Below are 23818 nucleotides of genomic sequence, written 5' to 3' on the forward strand. Positions count from 1 at the left end.
CTCCTATTTTATCCCTGAAACAATGAGTGTAAAAGGGCTCAGAAAAGGCTCAATTCTGCCCAGGAGTGATCAGGATCTTGGAGGGCTCCCTGGAGGAAGGTGGGCTTGAGTGGGACCAGAAGAAGCAGGAAGGATCTGGTGGTCAGAACAGAGAGTGGGAGGCCATGTGCATAGTGGTCAAGGATGTTGGTGTCAGAGAGCTGGCCTGGGTTTGAATTCTAATCTTGGGTTAGCCACCTACTAGCTGTGTGACTTTGGACACACAGCTTAGTCTCTCTGAGCCTCGGTTTGCGCCCCTGTCAAACGGGGGTGGTAATATACGAGGCATCATAGAGCTATGAGGATGGAATCTGAAGATCACACAGTAGGTTCAGAAAACATTCGCTGTTACTGTCCTTTTGTTTATTATTCATGCGTCTCCGATTCAGCTTAGTTCACAATTGAGAACCTTTCTTATGACAATAGTCCCTGGTCCTACAGTGTTTCCTAGTGTCCCCAGCAGGTCCACATCCAAGTCTCATGTCTGCCATTCCTTGGCAGGCAGGGTGGTGCTTACCTCACTGTACAGGTGAGGACTCCGGGGCCCAGTTAGGGCCTCTGACTCTGAGTTGGGGGATCCCCCCGTGCTCCAGTCTTTGTTGGCAAATACTGGCTGAGCCCTGCTCCGTGCTGGGTACTGGGGACCAGAGATGACTCAGACGCTGGCCCTGGGTTCCAGGAGCTCGTCAGGTAGGGAGGTGGACAAATGCTCGGGGTATTACAGCATCCCTGTTGCCTCTTTGCTGCCTGGACCACAGTCACCGTTTCTTTTTTACTGGTTAGTCTCTCCCACTAGACTGGCGCCTCCTCGAGGCCTGGGCCCCATCTGCCCTCTGCTAGTGGCGTCTCTGGTCCCAGCCCTTGCCTGGCACTTAATGCATATACAGTAACACAGCCTTGGAGGGAGGAAGGGATGCTGGGTGCTGTTATTGAGCGCTAACTGTGGGCCGGCTGGCTATGTTCCAAACTTCCCGCATTCTCGCTCCCGTGGGCCCGGGCACGACCCACATGTCCTTCCTTGCAAAGAGTTCCGGGACATCGTGTGGTGAAAGCAGCAAGTTGTAAGTCGTAGAGCGATAGGTGTAACGTGATCTCACTTATGTTAAAAAAAAGAAAAAAATCCTCACAAAACAAAACTGAGCATCCTTTATAGATCTGTAGGCACATTATGCACATTCCTGGAAAAGAGCTGCAGGGAAGCACATCAGACCACAAGGCATGCTCCCTCCGGGGAGGAGCCTAGTGTGAGGATGGGGAAGGGGGTGATCCAGGGGAGCTCTTGCTCTCCCTGCAACATTTCAACCGTCTACAGTAGAGTGACACTACGCCTTGCTGAATTTTAGAAATAGAAAGATAATTTAATTTTACCTCTTTTTCAAAAAAATTTTTAAAGCTTATTTCTTTTGAGAGAGAGAGAGAGAGAGAGAGAGAGGGAGTGCAAGTGAGGAGGGACAGAGAGAGAGAGAGAGAATCCCAAGCCAGCTCAGCACTGTCAGTGCAGAGCCCGACGCAGGGCTCAAACTCATGAGATCATGATCTGAGCTGAAGTCGGATGCTTAACTGGCTGAGCCACCTAGGTGCCCCTAGAAAGAAAAAGATAATTTTAAAATCCAAAGCAAAAATTATTCCTTTCCCCTCCCCACAGTGAAAGGGAAAAAGGGAAGCGTGGGTTCTGGTTCAGCCCCACCCCATGCTAGTCGTGTGACCTGGGCAGCCAGTGACCCCTCTTAGGGCCTCGCCTCCTTGTCAGTAACATGGGGTGGGGCGCTCGGCTGGTTCCATCTGTAGAACTTGGGGTAACAGCAGACCCCCCCACCCCTTCCCTGCAGTGCTGTTCAAGGTCTCTGGAGCACAGCTGCGTGAGTCAGGGCAGACTAACCCCCTCCACCCTGTGTCTTGCTGTTGCAGGATGAGAGCGTAACTCAGCTTGGTCAGGAGCTGGCTCAGAAGCTTGGGCTTCGAGTTCGGAAAGCGTATAAGAGGCCCCAGGTAGGTGGGCTCTGGGTGCTGGGAGTCCACGGGGGTGGAGACGGTGAGGTCTGAAGGGAGCCCAGGTACCTCTGGGGAGAAGTGGGGGAGGGTGGCCAGGGCCAGGCCAGGACAGAGAGGAATGATAACAGGTGATCTTCCCTCTCTGTTGGCCGAAAGCCCTGGACTGACTTCCAGAACCTTTCGGAAAAAGGAGAGAACAGTCAAAGCTTCCAATTCACCTTAGACACCAGCTGCTAACACCTCCTCCTTCCCCTGCCCTGGCCGACTTAAGCACCCCCGAGATGGCCTGAGATGACACCGGTGTCTTTTCCGCCTCATGTTCTCACATAACCTCTGTATGGTGCAGATATCTATTTGGCTCGTTTAGATCCACACTTATTCACTTGGCACCTATTGTATGCCAGGAAGCTGCATGTAGGAGAGGGTACGGCTCTAGAGTCTGCTGTGACCTTGAGCAAGTTAGTTCTTTCCCCCCTGTGGTTTTTACATCTGGAACATGGGGATAATTATGCCCATCTCAGGGGGTTCCTGGGCGGATCATCAAAATCAAAGAATGTTTGATGTGGCACCTGGCACACAGTAGGAGCATGTATGTGGAGGTCCGTCCTCTGCCAGGTCACAGTTACAGGAAGAAAATGTCCAAATCTGCTCCAGAGAGAGAACAGGTAACTTCTGACAGGCCTTGGGGCAGGGAGCCTTAGGGCACTATGGACGCCAGCTGCCTGTGTTGGGGCCCCTCAGCTGCCCTAATTGATGGGACCCTGAGCATCTTTCCCGAACCTTCATCTCTTCCCACCTCTCTAATCCCTGCAGGAATTGGAAACATTTTCTCTGCTCAGTAATGGCACTGCAGCTGGCCTGGCGGATCAGGTAGGATGGGGGCTGGGACCCCAGGCCTCCCTCCCTGCCCCCAGTATCAACCTGTCTTGGTTCATCCCTCATGAGAGCTTTGGATTCACTCTCTGGGGTATCATGCCCCCAGCAGTGGATCCTGGGCCATTAGACTGAAGGGCTGGGTTCAATCTGTCCCAGCCCCCACTGATGTGAGCCATGCACCTGGCTGATAGCCTGGGCCTGGACCAGACTAATAACACCTCTGGGACGCACAGCACCTCCACCTCTTAAGAGGGGCCTCCTGTGACCACAGGGGCAAAGTGTGGGGACAGGCCGCGGCCACTATGGGCAGGGAAGTCTCACCCCCACCCTTCTTTTGCTGTTTTCCTCCTCACTGGCCATTCTGCATCTAGGCCTCTGGGTCTCAAATGTCTCCCCTCCTCCATACCCTGCTTTCTCTGCCTTTTCATTTTCAAGGCCCAGCTCAAGTATACACCCCCCACTGAGACCCTTCCCGATACCCCTGCCTAAGCAACTGCCAGGGAGATGCACAGAAGTGGGGGTCAGAGCTCACACCTGAGACTGCCACAGCATGCAAGCTGTGGTCTTGAGCAGAACCTTCACTTCTGAGCCTCAGTTTTTAAAGCTGTGAAACGGGGGTGTTGTCCCTCGCCCAGAACAGGGGAGTATACCCGGAGGAGTGTGGCACCGAGGGAGCTGAGGAGTAATAATTCCTGAGACTACAGCATTACCCTGGGTTTGGGACGTCCCCACTCCTCGGGGCCAAGACCCTTGTGCCACCACCAACAGACCTGGCTCACCCTCGGGGCGGTGCCAGGGCCCAGCACACACACTGGACTCTCCCACTGCTCACCACACATGCTCAGGTAGACTTCGACACCTTTTGGAAGACCAGGGACGGGCTCTAAGAGCGCTGGTGGAGGCTGGTGTCCTGCCCTCTTGTACGTAAGGGGAGACTGAGGCACAGAGTGAGGAAGGGACTTGGCCAACATCCCACAGCAAAGCAGCAGCAGGCCCGCCTGCCCTCTTAGCGTTAAGGGTTTTCATTCACTCACTCAGCAGACTCCCAGGGGACCCCTTCTTGGCCCTGGGCTGGGAGCTGGAACATAGCTGAGTTAGGCACATCCTTGCCCTTGGGACTCCTGGGTGCTGAGGGAGACCAGTGTGGATCTGCCCGTACAGCCCTCCTTGTGGATCATAACCAGATATTATTGGGCCTGGCACATGCTGGATGCTCAAAAAAAAGCTATAGCATTTTGCTCTAACAAATTGCCGTGAACTACGTGGCTTATAAACAACAGCAATTCATTTCTCACAGTTTTGGAGACTGGGGAGTCCAAGATCAAGGTGCTGGCAAATTCATTTTCTGGTGAGGACCCACTTCCTGGTTCACAGATGGCACCTTCTAGCTGGAACCTCACATAGCAGAAGGGGCAAGGGAGATCTCTGGTGTCTCTTTTATAAGGGCACTAATGCCATTCATGAGGGCTTCACCCTCAAGCTAATCACTTCCCAAAGGCCACACTTCCTAATACTATCACTTTGGGGCGTAGGATTTCAGCATATGAACTTGACATTCGTTGAACATATCACAAACATTCAGACTATAACACTGACTGACTGACTGAACAATTGCAAATAATTTCACACTGCTTGAGGGAGGTACTGCCTACCCCCATTACCAAGGAGAAACCAAGAAGTTGGGTGACTTGTCTGAGTCCACTGAGCCTGGACTAGGTACATGGAAAAGAAAACAATCGTGGTTCCTGCTCTCAAAGAGCTCACAATCCAGGTCAAATGGACACTAGCCTGATTATTTCTGGTTGCAAACCATCATGAAAGCTGTAAAGACAACGTGTGGGAGCCATGGGCCATTGGAATAGGGAGGCCTGATTTAGACTGGGCATCAGTGACCTTTAAAATGAGACCGGAAGTTTGCGGAGTAGGCAGCGCATGGGGTGCTGGTAAAACAACATTTCAGATGGGGCGGTATATGCAAAGGCCCTGAGGCTTGGAGGAGCTCAGAGTATGGGAGGAACCCAGAGGAAGGGAGGCAGGGCACTAGTGGGGCTGGAACATTAGATAGAAGCCAGACCACCTACCCCCTGGTGAGGTGAGTCTTTGTCACAGGAGTGTTGGGAAGGTATTGGAGGGGAAGAGTATTGATTCAGTTCATTGATTCATAAGGGCGTTTTTCTTTTGTTTTTGTAAATGATACTTTGCTTCCTTTCCTTTCCTTTTTTTTTTTTTTTTAAGTTTATTTCTTTATTTTGAGAGAGAAAGAGCAAGGAGGGGCAGAGAGAGAGGGAGAGAGAAAGAGAATCCCAAGCAGGCTCTGCTCTGTTGACACAAACAGATCCCACAAACAGGGAAATCATGACCTGAGCCAAAATCAAAGTTGGATACTTAACTAAGGGAGCCACTCGGGTGCTCCTGATTCAGAAGGGATTTATTGAGGGCTCCTATGTGCCCAGCATAGAATTGACTGAGGCACTGGAGATACAGCCGAGAAAGAAATAGTCAAGGAGCCCCACCCTTGTAGAACTTACAGTCTAACTAGAGGAGACAACAAATAAAAAGTGATAAGTGCTGTGGAGAAGGGGGCTGGGGAATGCTGGGGCAATTGGGAGGGGTTGCAGTTTTAAACAGTGAGCAGGGAAGACCTCAGCGAGGAGACACTGGAGCAAAAACCTGAAGGTGAGGGATGTGCCTTGAGGAGGTCTGGGGGACCAGGCAGACGGAATGGGTAGTGCAAAGGCCTTGAGGCAGGAGTGTGCCCAGTGTGTGGGGAGAACAGCCAGGAGGCCATATTGGCTAGAGAGGACTGCAGGGCTCCTCGTTCCTCTTTCTAGAGGGTTTAGGGAGGCAGGGAGTTACTCAGGCAGATCTTTTTTTTTCTTTCTTTCTTTCTTTTTTTTTTTTTTAAAGCTAGCTTCCTCCCTTCCTTCTTTCCTTCCTTCCTTCCTTCTATGCAGATAGGGGAGGGGCAGAGAGAGAATCCCAAACAGGCTCTGCGCTGATCAGTGTGGAGCCTGATGTGGATTCAGATTCACAAACTATGAAGAGATCATGACCTGAGCTGAAACCAGGAGTCAGCCGCTTAGCCAATTGAGCCACCTGGGAGCCCCCAGGCAAATCCGATTCAGAGTTCCTGGGTATCAAGGGTTCCTGCCTCATTCCTAGAGCTCAAGCAACAGGGGCTCCCTTCTGTTTTCTGCTGATAGTGACATGTTGTACCTTAAAGGACTACTCTGGGGTGATCCTGGCTAGGTACGTGATGGGGTATCCCTGCTCCTTCCTTCTCTTCCCACAGTGACTGCCCTGGTTAAGGCCACATCCCAGTCTTCCAGGTTGGGCTAGCCTCCCCTTCTTGTCCCCCAGGGTGAACTCTGACAGCCAGGCCTCATGAGTCTCTCCCCAGCATGGAGACCCTCAGTGGTTATTAATTAAAGCATCTGTTTAGAAGTAATAACTCCGGATACTCTTGCTTGGCGTTCAGGGCCCCCTGCCATCTAGATCTGCCCTCCCTCTCCTTCCTCACCTCCTCCTCACGCACCCAGATGGTGTGTGTGTGTGTGTGTGTGTGTGTATGTGTGTGTGTGTGTGTGGGGGCTCCTTGACAAGCTCATCTGAGAGCAGGACCGTGGCTTCCTCTGTTCAGTGCCTCTGCCTGGCACCACTTCGGAGTCAGGTCAGGGATGCCCGGCTCCACAAGGGCCCGCCCTCAGTGTCCACTGAGTCTGCAGCCAGGGGACCACAGATGGTGCCACGCATGGCATTGGGCACCCCAGCCCCTGCCAAACCATCCCCACATCCCCGCAACCGTGCTGGGGCCCCCACCACGTGCACGGGGGCCAGGGCTGGCCATGGGGGTCGGGGTCTGTGAGGAGCCCAAGCAGAGTGGACCCCACAGATCCTGCCTCTGTGGGCCACGTGGTGCTGCACGTGTCCACATGCACACACGCACGTGCATATGCCCAGTCACATCCACACGCTTCTGTGTCCACGTACCACGCACACACAGCCACGTACTTACATGCATACGTACACACACGGTGGCCTAAGGCTCCACAGAGTAGTGAGGGGGGAACGTTCCAGCCAGACCCCCTGACCCGGAAGCTTGACACGCACACCGTGTGTGAGCCTGGCTGCGGGGATCCTGGCAGGGGTCCCCAGCCCAGGAGTCCCAGTCATTCAGCCAGTAAGTCATTCCACGTGTGTGACCGGCAGTGGGGACTCATGAGCTGCAGCCACCGGGAGCTTCTTACGACCTAGAGATGACATGGGCAGGCACAGGGTCCGTGCCAGCGCTCCCGTCGGCAGCGTGAGGGGCGAGACACAAGGAAGGCCGTGAGTTCTAGGAACAGATTAGAACGCGAGGCAGCCTTGGTTGGGAAGGAGGGAGCCAAACTCAAAGACAGAGACACAGCTCGAGCACAGGCCTAGCGGCGGGAGAGAGAAACGCGTATCCCAGGCCACAAGACTAGTTCTAGTTCGGAAGAAGCCGGGCGCTACAGCCGGGCCTGTGTTTTGGTTCGGGTCTTGAGCGCACCCTTATCTGAGGTGGCCACTCCACCTCCCGGAGAGCTGCCAGGGCCTGCCGTTTTGTGACAGCCACGGGCACGAGGCTCGCCGGGGCGGAGGCGCTCCATACTCGTTGCTACCTGAGTGTCCCTAGCAGGAAGGGGCAGGGAGAGATGATGGGCTGGAGCTGGGTGGCTGGCAGGGGCCCCGGCGAGCCGTGGACAGCACCGAGCAGGGAGACGCACGGCCGTCCCTAGAGACGTTCCTCTGGCACCTCTGTCCCCACCTCACGTGTTTCATATGCTTCCCGTGGGAGTAGCAGCTGTGACCCAGCACGGCAGCTCTGGTTTGTGCAGCCAACCCCCGCCCCGCCCCGGACGTCGAACGGCACAACTTCTCCGTGCAGGGCCAGGCTCCGGGGCACAAGAAGGAGGTATTCTGTGCAGGTGCCCGGGCTGGGGTCAGACAGCCCCTCTCTGGCCCCGGAGTGGCCGCGTCCCTGGACCAATGTCTCCTCTGTGTGGGGGAGAACACCTCTCAGGGCACCTGGACCTAGGGCTGAGCTTGTCTGGCTGTAAATTGCGGGCCCGGCCTGGCGTGAGGCGGGGCCCTGGGTAAATCTTGTTGCTGTTGGCGCCACTGTAGATCCACGGGGCCACGTGGCTAGCAGTGAGGCTCTGGTCCCCCTGCTTCCCTCGGTGGGTGCACAGAGAACGTGGGGTCACCCGGGGCCCCGCTGGGGAAGGGGAGGATGTGCCAGGCTCGAGAAATGACTCGGGCCACAGCCAGAGGGGGACGCCGGGCAGGGACGATGCAGCAGGCGAGTCTGTGGGGACAGAATGTGGAGGCTGGTGAGCGAAAACACCCAGGCCCCCCAGGCCAGCCTCCTGACAGACACAGAGAGCACTTCCTGTGTGTCAGGCACTGTTCTGAGTTCTATGCAAATGTCAAGTGATTTCAAACTTCTAACTGTCCTAGAAGGTGGGCGACTGTATTATCCTTACTCCACAGAAAAAGGAACAGGCCTAGAGAGGATGAGGAACTCGGCAAGGCCACAGAGCAAGCTCAGGCCCAGCTTTCCCTCCGACAGCAGCTCCACCAGTGGCAGTGGAATCTCACCAGGGCTCATTCGGCCTGGGGCTGTAATTGGGGGAGTGACACTGGTGATTCGAGGGGTGGCACTTTTGTCATAGAGCTGCAAACTATCCACGCAGGGCACAGGTGTAGGAGGGCTCAGTAAAATCCTAGCCACCCGGCCCGGGGTATGGACCCTATGCTGTGATGGGTAAGGAAACCGAGGCTCAGAGGTTATATCTCTCCCCGCCCGGGGCTCTCCTCCAGCAAAGGGCAGATATGAGACTTGTGTGACTCCTGCCTCCTGACTCTTGCCTGTCCAGACCCGTGCTTAATTCCAGCAATAGGGCAACTGGGTGGCTCAGTCGGTTGAGCATCCAGCTCTTAATCTCAGCTCAAGTCTCGATCTCAGGGCTGTGAGTTCAAGCCCCATGTTGGGTTCTGCACTGGGTGTGAAGCCTACTTAAAAAAAAAAATACCAGGGCGCCTGGGTGGCTCAGTCGGTTAAGTGCCCAACTTCGGCTCAGGTCATGATCTCACAATTCTTGAGTTTGAGTCCCGTGTCGGGCTCTGTGCCGACGGCTCAGAGCCTGGAGCCTGCTGCGGATTCTGTGTCTCCCTCTCTCTCTGCCCCTCCCCCACTCGTGCTCTGTCTGTCTGTCTCTCTCTCTCTCTCTCTCTCTCTCTCTCTCTCTCTCTCTGTCTCAAAAATAAGTAAACTTAAAAACTACCAACAGTGGTCACTGAGGTGGGGTACCGTGGAGGAGGTACCATGGCCTTCCCAGCCCATGTCTGCCTGACCCTCTGTGTCTTTCTTCCCACAGGGAACTTCCAATGGATTGGGGTCCATAGATGACATCGAAACAGGTAGTGTCCCTGATTTGAGGGGACAGGGTGGAGATGGGACCCCAGGAAGGCTCAGACGCTCCCAGCCTGGGCCTGAGGGCTCCCTGCCCTGGGGTTTCCCCCTCAGGGAGAGGAGGGTGGGGGGTCTGCCACACAGTAAAGTAACACTGGTCTCATGTCCTCCACTCCAGGCCAGCCCCTCTCCCAACTGAGAGTCCCCTTCTCTTCCTCACTGGCTTCCGGGAAGAGTCACATTTGAAAAGTGTCCCTTAGAGAGGGCATTGCTTAGCCCAGGGGGACAATATTCAGGCACTGGGCCAGGCCCATTGGAGAGATACCGTAGGACTGAAGGACCCTCTCCTGTTTTGTAGAGGCCTTCTTTCACTGTGACTGAGCCTCCAGGCATGGGGTCAGGTGGGCGGGACAGGCAGGATTCCTGACAGGAGCTAGGGAAAGGAGGGAAGGTATTCCAGGAGAACCCTAGGGCCCTGGATCACCTCCCCATCCCACCCCCCACCAAGCAGGACCCCCTGCAGCTACTGAACCCTCCCTCCCATCCACAGACTGCTACGTGGACCTGCGAGGCTCCCCGGCCCCCCTCCCCTCTACCCCCACAATGCCCCTGTTCCCTCACGTTCTGGACCTGCTGGCCCCCCTGGACAGCAGCAGCAGGGCCCTCCCTGGCACTGAGAGCCTGGACGACTTCTCCGACGGGGATGTCTTTGGTCCGGAGCTGGACACCCTCCTGGACTCACTGGTGAGCCATGCTGCCACCATTCTTCTGCTCCCCTGATCCCCTCCCCCTCCCCAGGGCCCCAGCACCTTCATCACCTGTCCCACAAGGGGTGGAGGGAGGGTCCCATTCCCATGTCACAGTTGGGGAAACTGAGGCCTGGGGAGGGAAAGGGACCTGCTTGGGGTACAAACCTGAAGCTCTAGAATACACAATCAGAGGGACCACAAAGATCCTTAGCTCCACTCGTGGGATGGCTCTGGGCCGAGGCACAGAGGAGTTGGCTTGCCTGGGGTCCACAGTGCCTGTCTCTGCCCAGGCCTGGGTGGTCGAGTTCTCCTCCAACCCCTCCCTCTGTTCCCCACCTCGCAGTCCCTGGTCCAGGGAGGCCTGCCTGGCAGCGGCGTGCCCAGCGAGTTGCCCCAGCTGATACCCGTGTTTCCCGGTGGGACCCCACTGCTGCCACCTGTAGTGGGTGGCTCCATTCCCGTCTCCAGCCCACTGCCCCCTGCCTCCTTTGGCCTCGTCATGGACCCCTCCAAGAAGCTGGCCGCCTCTGTGCTGGATGCCCTCGACCCCCCAGGCTCCGCACTGGACTCCCTCGACCTGCTGCCATACTCGGATACCCGGTTGGATGCCCTCGACAGCTTTGGGTCGACCCGTGGCTCCCTGGACAAGCCCAACTCCTTTGTGGGTGAGACCTGGGTGGGCACATTCACCCCCACCCCCTTGACTGTTCAAGTGCCACCACGTCGCCAATCTCTGGAGACTGGAATCAGGATTATGGCTCTATTCGGCCAAAGCCCTCTCACCCCATTGTGGTCCAGAGCCACAATGGCCTCTGAGTTGCTGTGTCTCCTGCAGTGCTCAGCACAGTGTGGGGCTGAGGCCAGAGGGGTTGGGTGTCTTGTTCAAGATCAAACAGCAGAGCTGGGATAATCCAGGACTCCAGACTTGCAGTATGTTGCTCTCTGCCCAGACTTCTGGGGCAGGCTGGTAGGATCCCATGGGGATGTTCCTGAGGCTGGGGGAAGCAGTGCGAGCCTGCAAGCTCCTTCATCACCACTCTGAGCTGGGTGCCAGGGACCCAGAGAGGAAGCAGACCTGTCTGGGCCCTTACTGGACCAGCTTTCTGACAGCTGGACCTAGCCCAGGGGATGAATCCCTTGGGGATCCATGAGGCTGCAGGAGCACAGATGTGCTTCACTCAGCTCTGGGGTCAGAGGAGACTTCCTGGAGGAGGTAATGGCTGAGCGAGGTCTTGAAGGAGAAGGTCTTAAAAGAGCAGTAGGATACAGGCCTGCCTGATGGACAGACTCGCTGACAAGCAGAGTAGTCAACCAGAGGGGAAGGGCCTTGAAGACCTGAGGCTGGTGTCAGAGGACCTTTGAGCCAAGCTGAGAGCTTGGGCTTTCTCCCAGGGGCAGTGGGGACCACAGCAGGTAAGCACAGGATAGACATGTGCAGGCTGGGACACTTCTCTGTTCCTGGGCAGTGGTCTTGAGAGTAGAGTCAGGGGATCAGCACAAATTAGGAGTGGATGTGTGGCCTGGGGGGTTCCTACAAGTTAGAAATGCACACAAAGAAGTCCTCAGAGGGCTTCTCACGCCCTTCAGAGCAGAACAGGTGACCCCTGTGTTTTCTTGCCCAGAGGAAACCAAGTCCCAGGACCATCGTCCCCCAAGTGGTACTCAGAAACCAGCCCCCTCGGTGAGTACTTGGCCCAGATCCGCAACCAGGCACTTTGGGCCCTCCCAGGGGCGGCAGGGAAGTAGTTGTGGGCTTGAAAGTAGGGGTGAGCCTTCTGCATGAGATGGGGTACTGCATCTCCCAAGGAGAGGCGCCCTCAGAATGGATGGGCCAGAGATGGTCTCTTCCTAGCCCTTCTGGACTGAGCCGCCTGCTGGCAGGGTGAGCTGAGGGCACGGCCCAACCCTTGTCCGACAGAAGAGGCCGTTGAGGCTCAGAGGGGTTAAGTAACTTCTCCGGGGTTCGTAACACCCCTGTTCTCGGGACTCAGCCAGGTTCTGAGTTTAGGAGCGCACTTGAGCAGGTGTCAGGCAGCCTGCGCTCTGCACTCTGGTCTCAGCCTAGACACAAGCTGTGTGGCCCTCGGGAAGTAACCTAACCTCTCTGAGTCTTGCCTCCTTCCCCATCTGCTGATGTGTTGGGGGCTTGGGAGATAGAGGCTGGGAGTGGGGAGGGCATATGCACAGGTCCCAGTCGGGCCATTCCTGTTTCTCTGCTTTCATGTTGGGCTTTTGCTCAAAGGAAGATTCTGGGCCAAGGTCACGGTCACCCGTGTACCCCCACTAGGGTATTCTGATCCCTATGTTATAGATTCTTGGATCATGTTACAAGGAATTCCTTGCCCGGGAGGGTAGGAGAAATAGGAGGGTAGTACTGGGCTACAGTTCTGATCTTGGGTGGGTTGCGGGGGGCGGTCACGGAGTCCCCTAGCCTCTGGTGCCCGGGCTGGCCCTGGTGGCTCTGGCCATGGTCCAGTGCCCAAGATGGCCACCCTCCTCCCATCCCAGCCAGAGCCCTCCATGCCCAACACCGCCTTGCTCATCAAGAACCCCTTGGCTGCCACCCACGAGTTCAAGCAGGCCTGCCAACTCTGTTACCCTAAAACAGGTAATGTCACCCCTCTGTCCAGAGATATTGGGAACCTGGAGAGTATCACATCCCAAAATAACAGAACCCTCGTGTACCCGTCAGAAGCATGGGAAAACAGAATCCCCGCCGGGTATTTCAAGCAGGTGGGCGGGGGAGTTTGGATGGCATAGAACATGGGAGTTTGGGCTTTCAAAACTGCTAGAAGGGCTGGAGGAGCGGAAGCTGGGAGGCTCCACTGGCCTCTAGGCTGCTCTTCCACAGGCTGAGGACCAGAGTCGGGTTGTGCTGCTCCACACAGCGATCGGGGGGCCGCTGGACCTTCTGGCCTGAACCACAGCCGCCCACAGCCCGGAGGCTGGTTCCTGGCCATGGAGTGGAGGCCCGCCGGCTGCTGCAGGGACATCTTGGCCCACACCTCACTCCACCTCCACCTCTTGGTCCGCTTCTCACGACTGCATCTCCTTGGCGAATGCAAACTTTGCCTGGAACCCAGGTGGCAAAGGAGTCTGGGAAATGTGGTTCCTAAATCCCCAGCTCCCAAATCCAAGGGAGGCTACAGAAGTTTGGAATAGATGCCCAATGCCTAGAGACCATTTTCAGCACACCTGGAATCTCAGAATTCTAGACTAAGACTCATTTGCCAGAAGCCCTGAAGTTTTCATGGGATACTCTCTTAGGATGCCAGGGTTAAAAATCTTAGCAGTCTAGAATTCTCTGTCTCAGGGGTATTAGGGTTAACAGGACCTTAGAGGTTGTCTAGTTGCTGGCGTCTACCCCCACAAGACGTCCCCCTTCATCCCCCTGCCACGTACATGTCACCCATGAGAGTCATCTCACCAAAGTTCCCAGGGGCTTGCAGGGGTGGGGAACAGAGCGCCATCTTGTTGGATGGCTATGCCCACGCCGAAGTTCTTCCTCACAAGGACCTCAGACTGCCTCCCCAGTCCACACGCCCACTGCCCCTGCGCTGAGAAGCTGACAAACGCCCCATGAACTGCTATGCACCTGGTGCTGACACAGCCAGGTCATTCGGGGTCCCCACAAGGGCTGATTCCTCACTGTCAGGGCAGAGGAGGCTCTGCGTCAGAAGACTTGGCAGGAGCAGGGTGGGGGAGGGTGAATCGGGGCAGTGCCACGCTGGGCAGGACCAGAAAGGGGCCGACCTGCTCTCTGCCAGGTACTGTCTTCACGATACCTTCTAGGGAAACACAAAATGTCTGGCTCACTGGAGGGTCAGGAAGGGGGCTGGGTGCCTTAGAAAGGGTGCTTTGGAGGGGGCCTCCCCTCAACCTGCCTCCAGGGAACGTGTGGCCAGGAAGAGTGTGGCAGGAACTGGCAGGAAGCCCAGGTGAAGGAGGTGTGTTTTTAGGCAGGAGTCCAATTCCCACGGCTTGGGCCCATCCACTGTCACCCTTCATTTCTACATCTGAAGTTCGTCTCTGTCCACGTGTACCCACAGGCCCGAGGGCAGGTGACTATACCTACCGGGAGAGCCTCGAGCACAAGTGCAAGCGTGATATCCTGCTTGGCCGGCTCCGCAGCTCCGAGGACCAGACCTGGAAGCGGATCCGGCCCCGGCCCACCAAGACCAGCTTTGTGGGCTCCTACTACCTGTGCAAAGGTGGGTGGGCTGCGGCAGGGGTGGGCGGCACAGCCGGGGCCTCGCTCCTCTCACGCCCACCTGGGCTCTGCCCCTCATCACGGGTAGACGGGTGGCCATTCACCGAGGATGAATCCCACACCAGAGTGAGCATCTAGCTCCCCACCCCGACAGCTCCACAGACTGGTGGGAATATTCGGGATGTTCCGTTCCAGCTGGAGCCCCTACTGAGTGGGAGGGTCAAGCAGTTCACAGAGAGTGGTGGTTGTCACTGCAGGGTCGCAAAGGCTGTTGGAGAGATGTGGAGAGAATCCACATAAAGCATCTAAGACTGGCACATAGTAAAGGGCTTGATGAATAATAGCTTTTATTTATTTGGTTATTTATTTTAAGTTTATTTATTTATTTGTGAGAGAGAGCACAAGCAGGGGAGGGACAGAGAGAGAGGAAGATACAGAATACAAAGCAGGCTCCAGGCTCCAAGCTGTCAGCACAGAGCCCGATGCGGGGCTTGAACCCATGAACCGCGAGATGATGACCTGAGCTGAAGTCAGACTCTTAACCGACTGAGCCACCCAGGTGCCCCTATTGATTTTTTTTTTTTTTTTCAGTATCACTTTTAGGTTTTTATTTACATGCTAGTCAGTTAACATAGAGTGGATAATAGTAGCTTTTAAAGCTGCTTATGTTGTCATTTTCCTCACTTCTGGCTCATGTGGATTTGGCCAGTATTTGACGGACGTTTGTCACATACCTTATTTGGGGTCTTCTGTTTCCCGACCAAGTGTCTTGGCACAGTCTACGTGGCACTGCGTGAACAGTCATGACCTTGTAAAGCGCTTTATCGTGCACCCTTCTGTACGCACCATCACACTCCTCACAACTCCACGTGAGGAAACAGACTTTGGGAGGCTCTGCCTTTGTCCCCTCACCCAGCTCATGGCAGTAGCCCCAGGCTTTCTGGACCAGCTCACTGTCCTCCCAGCAGGATCTTGAGGACATGTCACTCCTGGGCTCAAAGGCCTCAGCTGTCCTCTGGCCAGTGTGGGTGAAATCCAAATTCTGTGAGCCTTACAAGTCCCCCCCCTCTGCCCTAACCACCCCCCAAATACACTGAATCCTGACTCCTTTGCACACTCCTTTGAACTTGGTCAAGCGGCACCCAGATCTTAGGAAGCCACTCCCTGCAGGGCTCCCCAAGGGGTGCAGGACTGGTTCCAGCACAGAGCAGCCGGTGGTGATCGTCTGTGCACCGGCTCACTTGTCCTCGTGTGTCTGCAGCCTGGCAGCAGGATGGGGCAGTGCAGACTTAGAAAGAGCGTGAGCAGGGGAGAGGAAGGAAGAAAAGCAGTTCCTGCCCCCAGGAAATGGCAGGGCTCTGGGTTGTGAGCCTGCTGCCCTCCCAGCTCCCTGGTCCCCAGGAGTTTTTCGGTTTTTTGTTTTTTGTTGTAAAGTAGGCTCCACCCCCAACGTGGGACTTGGGCTCACAACCCCAAAATCAAGAGTCGCACGCTCTACCGCCTGATCCCGCCAGGCCCTCCTGGTCCCCAGGGGTTTTATTTATTATTTCACTTAACCCTCACAACAGCCCAGTTCTCTGTTTATGGGACCGACAGCTGAGGAATCCCAGGGAATCCCAGCCCAATCTGCCTAGGCCCTTAACCAATGGAATTTTCCTGGTGAATAGTAAGAGAAACACCCCTCCTGTTTATGTAGAGGCTTGTATTCCTCTCCAAAGCCCTTTATCCTACCTTTCATCCTGCCCGACCCACATAAGGCTGCTTTGTGAGGTGGTGGGGTGGGGTAACTGCATGCTTTGTAGATGGAAAAACAGGTCGTCCCCCCAACACAGGTGCAGAGCAAAGAAGGGACCTGGCCTGAGAAGGGCTTCCCCCAGCTCTGCTGCCGGACCCCTCCCCAGTCCTGTGATGAGCAGGCCAACCCCCCCCCCCCCCCCCCCCGCCCAACCCCCGCCATGGCGGAGATGAACCTGGGCCCGGCCTGCCGCAGTGGCGGTCCCAGGAGTTCTGCGGGCTGCCGTCCCACCTGGCAGAACGTGTGTCCTGTTGCCTCTTTGCAGACATGATTAACAAGCAGGACTGTAAGTACGGGGATAACTGCACCTTCGCCTACCATCAGGAGGAGATCGACGTGTGGACAGAGGAGCGGAAGGGCACCCTCAACCGTGACCTGCTCTTTGACCCGCTGGGGGGCGTCAAGCGTGGCAGCCTCACCATCGCCAAGCTCCTTAAGGAGCACCAGGGCATCTTCACTTTCCTCTGTGAGGTATCTGCCCACTCGCCTGCCACTTCCGCGGTCAATGGCGCACATGGGGCTGGGGGAGGGGCTCCCCAGTGCACTCCATTATAAAATGTTCGTCTTGGGACCGTGGGTTTGGGAGGCCTGACTTTAGAATCAGTAGGTCCTTGGACTGTCAGAAAGGCCCATTGGACCCTAGCATGCTAAAGCCCAGATCCTATCCAGCCCCCTCATTTGGGGGAGGCTGAAACTGAGCCCAGAAAGAGAGATAATCGTACCCCCTCTTTCCTTCTGACCATCAAAGGCCAGGCTCGGCGCCGGGGGCTTTCAGTACTCATCTTCCCCACACCTCCTTGTCTCACTGTGCTGACTCCATGCCCATTACAGCTTCCTGCCCACTCCCCTGCCTGTGTCCAGGCTGCCCCCTGTCCTGGGAGTACCCTCCCTGTGTTTCTGCATCTCAGACCCTCCAAGGCTCCACTCTGATCCCAGCAGCGCCACCAAGTTGTTGTTAGTTCCTTCCCCTGAGTTGCCCCAGATGACCCTGCTGGCCCCCTGCCTCCCCCCTGCTTCCCCCCGCCCGATCAGAGCACGATGAGGGCAGTGACAGTGTCAGGCCCACGTCCGTGGAGTGAGAGCGCCAGATCCAGGCTGCTGGTGCAGCTCAGCCCAACCCCGACCCTTTGCATGGCCGGCCCTTCCCCCCAGCTCTTAGAGCAGGTGGACCAGCTGCTCCCTTCAGAGCAGTCAGCCTGGAATCACTGCTCCCAGCTGGCAGCTGCATGTGCTCTCAAAGCACTCGCCATTCTGTTATGTCCTTTCTGAGCTTCACAGTGAACCCATGGGACAGCGGGCATGGTTACCCCAGTTTCCAGTTGAGGAAACTCGGGCTCAGAGAATTGGAGTTACACCCCCCGCCCCAGGCATTTGGGGTGGGGGGACCAGAGAGAGCCACAGTCCAGGCTGCGAGCTAGAACCAGAGAGATAGGGGCCACAGATCCTGGGGTTCCCTTTCTCACTCCCCTGACTCAGGGCAGGGCTTGCAGGGACCCAGTCTGTCCCTCCCCGGGTGGCCATGCCAGGTCCCAGCCCACCCTCTCCCCGGACAGATCTGCTTTGACAGTAAGCCCCGGATCATCAGCAAAGGCACCAAGGACTCCCCGTCTGTCTGCTCCAACCTGGCTGCCAAGCACAGCTTCCACAACAACAAGTGAGTGGGACTCACAGCCCGGGCCTGGGAGCAGGGGCACACAGAGACTTGGGGTAGTTCAGGTGCCTGGGGAGCAGCTGAGGCCAGAGGGTTGACTTAGGGCGTCAAGGCAAGGGGCAGAATCCAGCATCCACCTGGAAAGGACGAAACCCCATTTATTGAGATCTATATTCCAGGCATTCTCTCGGGTATTTGAATGGTCTCCTCTGCTTATGAGGGAGGAGACACAGTCTCTGTTGTACTGATGAGGCTTGGGAGTAGCTCACGCAACAGGCACGTGGGAGGCCCCATCTCCGACTCCCATCTGGTGCCCTCCACTGTCGTGACATTGGCCTTGGACAGTGAGTGGGAGGGGCTGAGTCAGGTCTGACACTCAACCTTCGCTCCCTCTTCCCTTGGCTCTGCCCCAGCATGGATGATAAAGTCCAGGCCCTGGGGTCAGATAAACCTGGGTTCAGATCCCAGCCTGATCAATGCCTGTTTTATGCCCTGCGTGCAACCCTTGGTTTCCCTGTCTGTAAAGTTGCTAGGGTTGCTGTGAGCGTAATTAAAATTCCTGTCCCAGGGGAGATGCTCAATGATCGTTCCCCTGGCTGCAGGAGTGGCTCTGGAGCACTGAGCTGGGGAACCTGCCCCTTCCCCCATCCACAGGCCCTCCCTTCTCCCAGCCTCATAGCAGGTGGCATCTGTGCCCTCCTGCTGGCAGCTCCACCTTTGAGCTGGCCCTGCCTTGAGGCCAGGGGAGAAGCATACAGCCGAGTGTAGGATCCCCATGTCTTGCCTATTGTGGTGTTGTGTTCTAGAAGTGGTTAATAGGGCAGGAACACCCAGGAAGAAGCCTCTCCCCGCAGGCTTGCCCGGCACTGGGGAGACTGGCCCTGTCCAGAATAGTGGCAGTGGGGGTAGGGGGTGTTGGGGCCGCAGACTGCATTGTGCCTTCCGCCCCCGTGCCCGCCAGGTGCCTGGTGCACATCGTCCGCTCCACCTCCCTCAAGTACTCCAAGATCCGCCAGTTCCAGGAGCACTTCCAGTTCGACGTGTGCCGCCATGAGGTGCGCTACGGCTGCCTGCGGGAGGACAGCTGCCACTTCGCCCACAGCTTCATCGAGCTCAAAGTCTGGCTGCTGCAGCAGTACTCTGGTGAGGGGGCTGGGCAGGGGCGGGCAGAGGGCGGCGACAATTGGCTGAGGGTGGATGGGCCGGCCCGTGGCAGGTGGCAGAGGGGGACTCGAGTTGAGGAGGGGCAGTTAGCGGGGGAAGGGGTGCCTCTGCAGGAGCCAGTGCTCCCCAGACATCACAGAGGACACAAAGCCTTGCTCTCGGGGAGCTTCCAGGCTTGGAGGGTCCTGGGTTGATCCCTATCCAAGCCGTGCCGGGGGAAACACATATGGAGAAGGGAGAGGGGGCAGAGCCGGGCTGCCTGACTGGTCATCAGCAAGGTCACTTCCCCCTCACTGAGCCTCCGTTTGCTCATCCGTGAACTGGTGATCCTAATCTCCACCTCAGAGCTGAGGAGATGAAAAGATAGCACTCCCTCACTCATTCATCTAACAGGATGACGAGTGCACCTGCTCTGTGTCAGGGACCGAGCAAGACTACCCGAGGTCCTTGCTCTCAGAGAACATCTGATATCTGTAAGCGGGGGCAAGGCAGGCAGTGCAACAAGTAGGTAATAAATCCCGTATTCCATCTGTTCGAGGATGCACATACCCCGCCATCCCCCACTGCGTGTGGTAATCCAATTAGCATTTGGGGGGGTGTAACATAAAATAATGGTGCATCTAACAATTGATGTCTTCTTAGAGTTGATGAAATAGGGTTATGTAATTTCAGATGTGCTCAGTGCTGTGAAGAAAGTAAGGCAGAGCATTGGGATGGGGAGGGACTCAGGCTGGGGCATTTGGGATAAGAAGGTCTCTCTGAGGAGAGTGGCATTTGAGCAAGGAAGGGTAAGGGGAGCATGCCTGGCAGAGGGAATGGCAAAGCTGGAGGCCCTGAGGCCGGAGCAAGCTTGGTACAGAAAGGCTGTCTGTGACAGCCGAGTGGCTGAGCATATGGGGGGAGGAGGGCCTGAGAGGTAGGTAAGGACCCACGTGTGTACAAGTCTCTAGGCCGTACATAGAGTTAGGATTGTTCTAGATAGGATGTGCAGGGTCTGGAGGGTTTAAGTGGGTAGATAGCGTCTGATCAGTATTTTTAAAAACTCGCTCTGGCTACTGGGTAGAGAATGCAGGGGTGAGGGTGGACAGAGGGGGCCCAGGGAAGGTGTGGCTCAGGCCAGGGTGACAGCAGCAGGGTGGAAGGAGGGATCGGATTCTGGGGATACGTTGACAGTGGAGCCAGTGGAGTTGTCGATGGACCGGATATGAAGCATGAGACAAAGGATGGCATCAAGCAACTGCAAGATTTTTGACCAGACTAACTGGAAGAATGGAGTGGCCACGTTCTCAGAAGGGGAGGCTGTAGGGGGAGCAGGTTTGGGGGGGGTCACAGCAGGGCTCGGTGTGGGAAGTGGAGATGTTGAGCAGGCAGCTGGATGTGGAGGTCCGGAAGTTCACCACCGAGGTCTGGGCTGGAATATTTGGGACTCATCAGCCAGCAAGTGTGTGTTAGGGACAGTGCCTGATCCAGAGTAAGCCCCAGTGACAAGCAGCCACCATGGAGCAGGAGGCCTAGGACAAGGTCGAAAGGAAATCAGTCTGAGAAAGAGACTGGAGGGGATGGGAGCAGGGTATGCTTCACGAAGAGGCTCCACGCTGTACCTCAGAGGGTGGGCTCGGCGTCAACAGTCAGAGTGGGAGGGTCTGGGCCACCAGGGGGTGTCTGCCCTTTGCTGACCTGCGGGGGTCCCGCCATGAGCTAGGGAGCCAGGCTGGGCCAGGCACGGAGCCCTAAGAACCACTGGGCTAGCGGCTGCCAAGCAGGAGTGAGGCCTGAGGCCCCACTGAGCGAGGTAGAGGTGCTACCTCAAGTCGAGGAAGGGTGCTGAGCAGCTGCCCCAAGAGACGGAGCAGCATGAGGGCAGGAGAGCCCCCACACCATGCCGCAGGGCCAGCCTCTCTCTTGCATTTTCCCACTCTTGGCTGCATTTTCTGCTCCTGCTCCCTGGGAGGGCTTCGAGCAGGTCCCCCATTCCCAACTGCACGTGAACAAACAGGCCCAGAGAGCATGAGTTCTCTCCCCGCACCCCACGTCTTTCTGTGGCAGGGCCCACTTGGGGGGGTGGGGGCCTGGGCGTGGCACCTGGAGATGCCCCGCCTTTCTCCTCACTGAGCCCCTTCACGGACGCCTGCACGTGGTCCCGCCCTCCACAGGCATGACCCACGAAGACATTGTCCAGGAATCCAAGAAATACTGGCAGCAGACGGAGGCCCATGCAGGGAAGGGCAGCAGCAACTTGGTAAGGCCCTGGGTCGGCACTGGGCGGGGGGTGGCATCAGGCCCCTGAGGGCCACTCCCCATTCCTTCAATTGAACATAATTTCAGACTTACCAGAAATTTGTAAGAATAGTACAAAGAATTCATGTATACCCATCTCTCGATTCCCCAGACATGAACCATTTTACCACATTCCACCCTCACTTTGTCCTGGTATGTGTGTACATCCACACAGAGACACTTATCTACAATTATAACCTACCTTTTTCTGAATCACTTGAGAATAAGTTGTAGCCATGATGCCTCATCATCCCCCAAAACTTCAGTGTGTATTTCCTAAAAATAAGGACACTGTCTTACATAATGACCGCAGTACAATTATCAGCATCACAGAACTAACCTCGGTGTAATTATTCAGATTATGATGTCCTATTTATTCAGATTTTGTGAATTGTCCCCAAGCCCCAAGTGACACTGCATTTATTTGTTGTGCTGTCCGGTCTCTTAATCTAGAGCAGTCCCCCAGTCTTTCTTGTATTGCATGACATTGATGGTTTGGAGGAGCGGCTGTCTTATAAAAGGTCCAGCCGGAGGCACCCGGGTGGTTCGGTTGGTTAAGTGTCCGACTCGTGATTTCGGCTCAGGTCATGATCTCACAGTTCGTGAGATCAAGTCCCGTGTTGGGCTCTATGCAGACAGCTCGGAGTATACTTGAGATTCTCTCTCTCCCTCTCTCTCTGCCACTCTTTCTCTCTCTCTGTCTCTCTCTCTCTCAAAATAAATAAGCATTTGGGATTATCTGATGGTTCCTCAAACCCCAGAGGTGATGTTCTTCTCAGTTCACTCATCAGGAAGCACATCATCTCAATTTGTCCCATTACTGGTGATCACTTGATTGAAGGTGCCTCTACTATATGGGTTTCTCTCCTGTGAAGTTACATTTTTCCCCCTTTGTAATTAATAAGTACATTCTGGGGAGATACCTTGAGACCAGGTAAATATCCTGATATTCCTCAAACTTTTCACCTACTGATTATATCATTTCCATCTCTTTTGATCCTCATCCTGCTCCTGAGGAAGTGAGCTGTGGCATTTGCAGATGGGGAAACTGAGTCTTAGAACATGCTAGAGACTCACCCAGGGGCACACTTAGTGGAGTAAATGCCTGGTTCTCTGACATCTTGTCCTTAGCTCACTCTGCCCTCCCACAATTGTGCACCATTCCTGCCACCCCTGAGGATTCCTAACCCATAAAATGGGGTCATAATCCTGCCTCCCATCTCCCAGGGTAGGTGTGAGGGTACAGAAGCTGACCAAGCTATAGCTTGCTGGGTCCCTGCTCTGCACCAGGCCCTGTGCCATCCTGATCCTCATATGCTTCCCTAAGAGGGAGGGATCATTATAGCCATAGATGACAGTGGGGACAGAAGGGGTGATCTCAGGCCCAAGAGATAGCGTGAGCTAAAGCCCCTGTGCCATCCAAGAGGACCCCCTCCCCAGGCCAGGCATACCTACTGGTCAGCTTGGGAGAAGGCCAGGCCCCTAGCCCCTCCTGAGGCCAGCATGGGTGTGGCAGTGAGCCAGGGAGCAGGGCAGGCTGGTCGACAGGGCTGCCTGGCCCCCTTGGGACTTCCCTCCTCTCTCTCCCTAGTCCTTCTTTCTGTTCCTTTTTCTTTCTTTCTCTCTCATCTTCTTGGCTGTTTCCCTCCTCCGCCCCTTCCTGTGCAATCCTCTTTTCCCCTCCCTCTCCCCCTCCCTGCCATGTGGTTTATTTTTTGCTCCTGGCCAGGATCCCGGCTGGAAAACAGTGAGGGGCTTAGGTTGGATCTGCAGTGTTATCTTCTAAGAGAACTCGGAGTCCTTACCACCTCTACCCCTTCTTCCTACTCAGGGCTGCTGCAACGGTCCCCAGCGATGGGGGCGGGCCTGGCTGCCCAAAGGTGCCATGACTGACTTCAACCCACTCTTGCTGCCAAGGCCCACCCTGGATACCACCCTTGGGCCTGGCTCAGGAACAGGGCTTCTGTGCCAGTCGTGGCCGTGACCAGGGCATGAGGGGTCTTGGCTTGGCTGCCATCAGAGTGCAGGGCCAGTAGCACCGTGAGGCCGAGAATGAGATGCCAGGGTGGGAACTGCTGAGGCCCTGTGCCCATGGTGCCATAGCGGCGCCATCCCACAAAGAAGCATGAGCACCCGCCTCTTGCCAGGTCCCTGTCCTCAAGCCACTTACCCGTGGGGGGATTAGTAACCTCTCTGAGCCTCTGCTTCTATCCAGTCAAGTGGGAACGAACCCACCTGCCCCCCAGGGCTGCAGCAAGGAGCTAGTGAGTCTGTGCGGTTGTGGAAAGGGAAGGCCAGTGAACTGGCGTGGCTGTTCATTAGAGCAGTCCCCACTTACCCCACCTGTGAAATGAGTTCCCTCAGGCTTCTGGAAGAATCCAGTGGAACACCTAGAAATCAGTAGTGACATGGAGAACCTACTGTCCGCTCTGGCACCGGCCATGCCCCAGCTACAAACATGCCTCTACCTTATTACTAGGGTGACGTGTGGGTTGTCCTGGGGCCGAGCCAGGCTGCAAGTGTTCCAGCACCAGGCCAGGGTTCAGTTCACACACACGGACAGAGCCCCTTCCTGCTCAAAGACAGGCCCTGAGCTAGGTAGTGCCAGGGACACAGAGTACTCCCATGG

General features: G+C 56.0%; 1 protein-coding gene across 2 annotated transcripts in view; it reads left to right on the forward strand.

The window, feature by feature from the left end:
- Positions 1 to 23818, forward strand: part of ZC3H7B (zinc finger CCCH-type containing 7B) — a 60523-nt gene that overhangs the window by 31228 nt on the left and 5477 nt on the right. For both annotated transcript variants that reach the window (XM_047866169.1, XM_047866168.1), the window contains exons 6-17: positions 1948 to 2028; positions 2845 to 2901; positions 9309 to 9351; positions 9894 to 10087; positions 10436 to 10757; positions 11715 to 11773; positions 12601 to 12700; positions 14142 to 14303; positions 16363 to 16568; positions 17651 to 17751; positions 18710 to 18891; positions 21066 to 21151. In XM_047866169.1, coding sequence (XP_047722125.1) covers positions 1948 to 2028; positions 2845 to 2901; positions 9309 to 9351; positions 9894 to 10087; positions 10436 to 10757; positions 11715 to 11773; positions 12601 to 12700; positions 14142 to 14303; positions 16363 to 16568; positions 17651 to 17751; positions 18710 to 18891; positions 21066 to 21151 — 1593 coding nt within the window. The remainder of the gene's footprint in view (positions 1 to 1947; positions 2029 to 2844; positions 2902 to 9308; positions 9352 to 9893; positions 10088 to 10435; positions 10758 to 11714; positions 11774 to 12600; positions 12701 to 14141; positions 14304 to 16362; positions 16569 to 17650; positions 17752 to 18709; positions 18892 to 21065; positions 21152 to 23818) is intronic.

Source organism: Prionailurus viverrinus, chromosome B4, assembly GCF_022837055.1.
Source record: "Prionailurus viverrinus isolate Anna chromosome B4, UM_Priviv_1.0, whole genome shotgun sequence".
NCBI lineage: Eukaryota > Metazoa > Chordata > Mammalia > Carnivora > Felidae > Prionailurus > Prionailurus viverrinus.